The following is a 7,970-nucleotide window of genomic DNA, read 5'->3' on the forward strand; positions in this document are numbered from 1 at the left end:
CTGTTGCTGTTTGGATATCAATAGACTGAATATATTTTTTGGGAGGTTTTTTTTTTTTAAATTTCTTTAAATTGAACAACTACCTGGAATTACAAGAGTCCCACTGGAGCAACTAAGAGTACAGTTCAAATTTCACAATTTAAAATGAATTAGAAAACACAAAGAAAGTAAAACAAAACAGGTTTGTTACTGGACTGCAAACATTAATTGGTGTTTTTTATGTGATCTTTGTTCTTTCAGACTGATTTCTTTTTACTAAATAGACTTGGACTGCAGACTTTCTCATAATCAGCTGAAAACTTTTCAACTGTGTAGACTAAAACTCGGAGGAGTATCAACTTCAAAGAGACTTGTTGAAGAGATATTAGAGATTTTACATACACGTGCCGAGTAATTTGGACTCTGCTGGGGGACCATCTCGCCCAGTCTGGACTGTGGAGGGCTCCCCTCCCTGCCCTCCCAGTCTATCCTCGCCCCCAGCAGCATGTCCCAGGCTCTGAGGCTGCCTCTAGTCCTCCTCACAGCACACTACCATGATCAGATGGGCTGCTGGAGGGCTTAAGGCTGCCTCTGCCTCATCCTGCTCCGGGGCTAGGTTAGGGGCTCGTTCTGGCTCTGGGGCCAGCTCCAGACTGAGGTTATCAACACTGCTTCCCTCCCCGTGTTTTCCTGTGCTGGTTACCCTGGTGGTTTTCTCCTTGTTCTTACCCGAGGCTACCTGCCATCAGCTCCGCAGAGACAGACTGAGGAACCCGCAAACTCTCGGGGCTCCACTGAACATTTCTGAGACTGAGCTGACCTCTAGACCCAGTGCCACTGGGGGCCCCTTGGGCCGGACGGGAGGCCCGCAGGGCAGGCATGTGCGCAGCTACAATTATCTACAAGGGGACATACGGAGGAGAAAGCTCTTCTCTTTCCAGAAGTTTTTTCTGAGGATCGATAAGAATGGAAATGTCAATGGAACCAAGAGCAAGGATGATCCCCTCAGTAAGTAACTTGGTGTGTAGATTATTGTACAAACATAGATAAAGAAGAGCGAATCAGACCCCAAAAATGAGCGGAGTCTCTGTGGGGGCTGCACAAGTTGAAAGAGACCCTACCCAAGGCTCATTTGGACTGAAGTTAATTTTAACCTATTAAAAACTGCCAGAGTGAAATCAATACTTTTAATCTCTGCAACCTCAAAAAACACCTGTTGATTCCTTTAATTCAGGGACATTTCTGACTCCAAGAAACCCTCTTGGATGTTGGCTATTTCTTATTAGAGAAATCAGGTGCTCATATTTTGACAAAAAATACTTCTTAACACCAACACAGATATATAAATTGGATCTATAAAAATACATATTTGCATAAACAGTGAATTTAAATGAAAAACATAATTCCCAATTGGTTGGTAGTTTGGAGGAAGCATTCCCAATTTGTGTCATCTTCTGTTTTAAACCAGACATCACCGCTGATATCTCTCTGTCTAAACACTCAGCACAATGATGGTAGCTCTTAGATGGTTTAAAAAGGAGCAGGAGGAGATAACCCGGCCATTATCAGGCAGTCTTCACAGCCCAGGGTAAACAGCACTGATAACGACCACAGAAGAACAGGGCTGTGACAGGGGGAGGATATACGAATGTCAGTCTCATTGATGCATTCAGGCCCTTTCTGCTTCTCTGGGTCTGTTTCTCTCTCACTCTCCCACTCACATTGCCCTCCTGCCAGCCAGCATCAAGCAAATTACATATCCCCGGTCCCGGATCAGACATTTGTTTAAAGCAGTTTGACGTGCTCACTCAGAGAAACGTGTCTTTAGAGTGATTACATGTTGTATGTTTCAGAATATCAATCAGTAAAATAGCATTCTCATTAGCCTCCCAGCATTTCCACCGAGCTACGTGTGTGTGCCTATCAGCCAGCAGGCACTCACATGCTTCAGTGGGTGTGTGATCATACAGCCAACGATGACACATGTGCTCGCTTATTACTGACACACACACACACACACACACACACACACACACACACACACACACACACACACACACACACACACACACACACACACACACACACACATACATACACATACACAACTCCCTCATTGTCACATGCTTCTTTTCTCCCTCTTTCTCCCCGTTCCCCGAAACCCATAGCGAGTTTGGAACCTTTAATGTTCCCCTTGGGAGAGTTAAACCACACATTCAATCACTTGGGGGAAATGTCACAGGAAGGCTGAATGTCACGGGAGATGTTTGTTTTGACAAGGTCATGACAGAAGCAGCTTTAATTCCTGACCATATTACATAGTGATGCCTTTACTGCCGCCTGTGTTAATAGCGGTACGTTTTTAATTTGTAAAACTGAAGAAGCTCCGGGAAGTCAGACTCAATTTATAATTTTTGTGGTGGTGTGAATTCACCCTCAAGTTTATGTATGTTTGGAAGATAATTTACCCTTCTGTCTTCTTTTTCACTGACTCACAAATTCACGTTTTTTGGAGCGTGTTGCCTTGTTAAAAAAATCCATTTGAATTAGCAGTGGATTGAGCATCAGGGAGGGAGGTGAAAGAAAGATTCTCCAGAGGTACAAGTAAATGAATGACATGGCTGAACATCATTGTGGCCACATCAAAGCTGTGCATCTTCAGTATCAATGGTGGTGCCATCAAAAAAGCTGTGTCCTAAGGGGTCTGGGGACACTGTGTGTGGATTATGTGCCCTCATATCAGGTTCACATGGTAAAGGATACTACACAACAGCAGCTTCAGTCTTTGCTCTGGCCCCTGGGGCTAGACATGATCCCAGGACTGACATCCTTTGTAGACCCTTGATGGTCCCTTGAAGTGACAAAATATCAAGTTTTTTTTTTGTTGTTGTTGCAATCCTGAAGGTCAGCCAGCCTCCTCTGCACCACAAGTTGCAAGGAAAAGACACGATGCATTAAAATTTTATGATATATGAATTCATCTAATTATCATGCCTTGTCTAGGAGATGTGCAGACTTTGGTTTTGGGTGCTGACTTTGGCTCTGCGAGGACCCGGCTCACTGTCTGTTAAAGAGCCAGTATCCAGCCTCCCACAGATTTATGGGGATGCCAGGGCAAAACTGTCCCACATGGCTTTCCAACCCGCTGCGAGCCTGTGCTGAGGTTACAGAGAGGCAGAGAGAGAAGGAGAGAGATTATGTTAAAGTCAGCTAAGTAGCTATCTGCATGGTCTAAGTACATAATTAAAATATCTGTGATTCACAGCTGAGTTCTCTTAAATTTATAGACAACTAACAGCTCCGAGTGACTCGTGAAATATTGCCAAATGAGGCTCAGTCAAAGCCTTGGCGGTAAAAGCATTTGGCTAATTATCCATGGATGTGATGGTGTGAGAGGCTGAGCCTGTCAAGACTCTGTGTGTGTGTGTGCGTATTTGTGTCGGGCCACCAGTTGTGTTTCTGTGCTGTAAAAGCCAGTCTGTGAGCACAACACACTTCTGGACATGGCTTAAAGAAGTGTGTGGATACACCTACTGTGTGTGAATGTATGTATAAGTGTCTTATTCATCTCCTTTAATCAAAGCAGTGGCCTTTTGCATGGGAAAAAAAACAACATATGGTGCTCTTATGGAGGTCTGAGGCAGGAGATGTATAGCTTTGCTCAGAGGTGGGGAAAAGGCTGGCTCTCCCTTTTATGTAAATACAGTGAGTGTGGTCCTTATCAAGTGTTATTACTATATATCCTGATTTACGCCTCGCTCCACTCCATTTTCCTTCACGGGAATGGGAACAATCGAAATTGAAATCCTGACTTATCTGCCCGAATGTTATTTTGTGCAGACGAGAGCATCTATTTTTAAAAAAGAGAACCAAAGCAAGAGTGAGAAAGAATAACAATTCAAGCTGCAAAGCACAAGCGTTTTTGGCATCCCACTGTGGAAAAACCACCTTTTAATTGTCACTGGCAAAATGCGCCTCCATTCCACAACCAACGCACCATTTGCTGTTGTAACTCCAAACAGAGCGTATCAAATAAGCCACACATTAGGAAAAAACAAACCAGCATGCAAAATAAAAAGTGCAGTCTCTCCGTGTAAACAGTTGAACCTTGCTGGCTCACTTTGGGCTGCATTTTACATAATGGGGTCAGTAAAATTTACCCCATACAAAGCTGTTGTCTCATTTATGGCTTAATGTTATAATCTGGAGGAGGCTAAATGAAGAGCATATTTTTTCCCCAGTACTCGCAGCCATAAACTCATTACTCCACTTGTGGGTCAAGCTGAGCATTCAGCCGTTCAGAGAACTGTGAACAGAGATTTTCTAGTTTCACAGCCAGGTCGAGGTAGCAAGTTTTGTGCAAGTGCACATTCACCTGCTACAACACTGACTATGTGTGTGTGTGTGTGTGCGCATGTGTGTGTGAGTGCATTAGTGCGTGTGCATGTGTGTATATACAACCTGTCTCGCCCCTGCCTCCGGTGGCTGACTTTGATCAGTGATCATTACAGCCTTTCTAATCCTCCCTCCACCCCCAGTCTCACTGTCATGGCTCCTCTGTCCTCCTCTGTTCTCCTTTCTTTCATCCCTCCCATGTTTACAGAGCAGCCAGAGACTGCCATAGATTGTCTTACATCCTCACTCCATACCCGACATCCGATCCCATACAGAAACCAGCTCCTCTCAGATCTTCAATGGCCGTTGTGTCACAGTCCCCACCACCGCCTTGCAGCTTCAGACCTCACTGCCTCGAGGTGCCACTGTTTGAACTAGAAACTGATACAGTCAAGACCTCACGGACGAGGAGAGACGCTTCTGTATATTTAAGAGAGGGATTGTTCTTTGGGGGGTACACCTGCATCCTCCACTGTCCACTCCTGTGGTGAGGCTGGCAGCCTCAGAGGCCCCCCAGCCGCTGCAGAGAGAGTCTGACAGTAGAACAGGGTGCCACACAAACAGTCATCAGACAGAGGAGGGGCCGCTGATTTGATCAAAGGGCGTCGTCGACTCTCTGGAGTTCACGCCCCCACGCTGAAGTCTGTGTGAGTGTGTGTGTGTGTGTGTGTGTGTGTGTGTGTGTGTGTGTGTGTGTGTGTGTGTGTGTGTGTGTGTGTGTGTGTGTGTGTGTGTGTGTGTGTGTGTGTGTGTGTGTGTGCATTCACATATGTGTGCTTATTGGGATGAAATAACGACAGCTCACAGGAAGTGGGGAAAGGAAGTCAGGGAGGGCGGCACGAAATCAAACATGCCATGGGAACCAGCAGGCTTCACTTACACGCGCACACACACACACACACACACACACACACACACCGGCATAAGACGAGACAAGTGGGTTCTGTGGTCAAAGGACACATTAGGAAGTTATAGCTCTCCGACCTCTGATACTGAGACCACACAAATAACCACAGATGTCTGCAGCAAAAACATGTCCTTGTTAACTGAGGTATAAATTAACCCCTCCTATAATCTATGAGAAACCTGAATTATTTGTATAGGGACTTGGAAAGCTAAATGCCAAACAGAACATAAACAACCTAAGAATCTCTGTGGAATCCACCTATTAATTTTCAAAGTAAATGACCTGCACAGCTGGGATCTGTTACACAGGTGGAGGCTGTAAAGTAACTTATAATTATAATATCACAGAAATGATAAATGTGCTCAGGAATAGTTGTAACCTTACTCAGAGTTCCCACACATTGCCACATGGAAATGCTCAAATGGAATAAGTTGCTGATCATTACACTCTGACTGATGTCTGTATACATTTGTGGATTTCTCCCGGTCGAGACTCTCAAGTGGTCGGTTTGTGACTGTGTTAATTCTTCTACTTGGAGTCAGGAAAGCATCCTTTCATTTATTCATGACTCTTATGCTTCTTCTTAATGTTTACACATTTTGATGTAACCTTCTTTTTGCTGAATCTTAGGTATTCTGGAAATCACATCGGTGGATGTCGGAGTGGTGGCCATCAAAGGGCTGAACAGCAACTACTATCTGGCTATCAGCAGGAAGGGAGAGCTGTACGGAGCGGTGAGTATCCGGGTCAGAGGTCAATCTGGATGCTCCGGAGAGAGAGATAGTGTTAGATTCTTCAGCCCTTATCAAAGGAAGCCCTTATCTTTACTTCTCTAGCTGCTGGGTCAACTCTGAATCACAACCAAACCGGTGCACACATGAGCCTCCAACACAACTATGCTAAGCAAAGCAAAGCAGGCAATGCAGATTGAGGAGTAGTAAATAAACCTGGTACTGGAAAGTTCTGTGTTTTACCTTAACCTCACACATCAGGGTTTTAATACTGAAACATGATACCCACGGTTTTCCTCAGAGAGAGTTTGGCGTCGACTGCACCCTGAAGGAGCGGATTGAGGAGAACAGCTACAACACGTATGCATCGGCTGAGTGGAGGAACAGGAAGCGGCAGATGTTTGTGGGCCTGAACATCCACGGGAAGCCGATGAGAGGAAAGAAAACCCGTAGGAAGAACACGGCCACCCACTTCCTTCCAATTATGGTGTGAAGTGAAGAGCTCACCCCAGGAGAGGGAGGACACGCAGCACTGGACAGAGAGGTTTCCAATACTGGAGAAGCTGTACAAAAAAAGACATTCACTGAGAAATCTCTCATTTGGAAAAAAAAAGGCACTAACACTGTCACACAAACAAATGGTCTCTGCTCCTGACTTAACATGTTTGATTTGGTAGGAGAAGGTGATATCTGTGTTTTGAGTGGCACCGAATTCAATGTGCATCCCTTTTTTTTCCCCTGTGCCAAACAGTTTGCAGCTGGACCACAACACTAATGTGGCCCAGCTAATGAACTGTAGATGCAGAAGTATCTCAAGATGTTATTTATAACCCATATTCTCCTGTGAGACGCATAAAGAAGGTAAGGTAGATACTGCAAACAGCTAAGATGAGGGACATGATCAGTCAGTGTATCATGACAACATTAAATAATAGAGGATACAACATATTTAAAGCAAATGTTTGATACTTAACCACTGTGTTTTGACTGAATTGTAATGATTTATTTATTTTGTGAAATATTTAACTGGAGGGGAACACAAGCATTCCTTTGCATTCTCTACTTTTTATAGGAACTCTATTATGTGAAAATAAAATTACCATTTTTTTTTTCCTCCTCTGCAACATACTGGAGTTGTCTGTCTTCCTTCACACACCAAAAGCTAGGAAAAAGTTTTGACAGAGAGAAACCACAGCGAGTGTTCAGGTCACGGTAAGTCTCTTCTTATCTGGTTCTGTGAGGTAGGAAGGGACAAAAGGCAACCATTAATGCCTAGCCAGATATTCCATGTGGCAACCATTGCGCTAATGATTAGTTCCCAAACAAATGGGAAGCATACAAGACCAACCACAACAAAATAGGAGGGAGGTGACTTCCCTGGTTTGGCCTTTAGATGCTGACATCATTTCCTAATACCACCACCATTACTGTGGAAGCTGCAGCATTCCCTGACTGCAGAGGGGCTTGACTAGTAAAGATAGCTGCTGAAGCACCTGCTGCTAACAGCAAAATAAATATGAAAACAGCCTTGGTCTTAATCACAACTGTATCTGAATGTGTGTGAGGGAAGAAATATGACCGAGGGAGAAGGAGAGGGAGATATGACCTGTGCCTGACCACCCACTTCCCTCAGTAATCATCCACAAACACACTAATCAATGACAGCTGCCTTGATGCCAGATCAAAAGAGCGTGGGGAGAACATTAACACCACAGGCTTCCGGGCCTTATGTTCTCTTATCCTGCCTTTTTAGAACATCTATCTGTGGACAGGCATGAAAAATTGTTTGAAGAGAGGAAGACAGTTCGCTGAGAGGAGGCCATGGCTGTTGTCTGTGACTGTGACTCCAGACTGGAAGGAGAGAAAACAACAAAAGCGATGTGAACTTTAGGAAGTGCAGGGAAGAATTTGCTTAAAGCTATAGTATATTCCCCTTTAATGGCTGTTTAAGGAATCAC

At 44.5% G+C, this 7,970-nt stretch overlaps 1 protein-coding gene across 1 annotated transcript; it reads left to right on the top strand.

Moving 5' to 3' along the window:
* Positions 1-533: 533 nt before the first annotated feature.
* Positions 534-7,076, top strand: LOC138626223 (fibroblast growth factor 10-like). The gene is made up of 3 exons (XM_069707719.1): positions 534-987; positions 5,912-6,015; positions 6,314-7,076. Exons 1-3 carry the CDS (start codon positions 534-536, stop codon positions 6,503-6,505), a joined length of 750 nt encoding a protein of 249 aa, XP_069563820.1. The 3' UTR covers positions 6,506-7,076.
* Positions 7,077-7,970: the final 894 nt, after the last annotated feature.

The sequence above is a fragment of the Brachyistius frenatus genome, unplaced genomic scaffold (assembly GCF_029030835.1).
Source record: "Brachyistius frenatus isolate BFR_SWC_R1_liver_20210118 unplaced genomic scaffold, ASM2903083v1 Contig_72, whole genome shotgun sequence".
Lineage (NCBI taxonomy): Eukaryota > Metazoa > Chordata > Actinopteri > Embiotocidae > Brachyistius > Brachyistius frenatus.

What these genes read in the sequence shown, in the direction of transcription:
- LOC138626223 (XM_069707719.1), top strand. Translation starts at nt 534, where the DNA reads ATGATCAGATGGGCTGCTGGAGGGCTTAAGGCTGCCTCTGCCTCATCC. An exon ending in GAGCAAGGATGATCCCCTCA is followed by an intron (nt 988 to 5,911) that starts GTAAGTAACTTG and finishes GCTGAATCTTAG; the next exon opens with GTATTCTGGAAATCACATCG. An exon ending in AGGGAGAGCTGTACGGAGCG is followed by an intron (nt 6,016 to 6,313) that starts GTGAGTATCCGG and finishes GGTTTTCCTCAG; the next exon opens with AGAGAGTTTGGCGTCGACTG.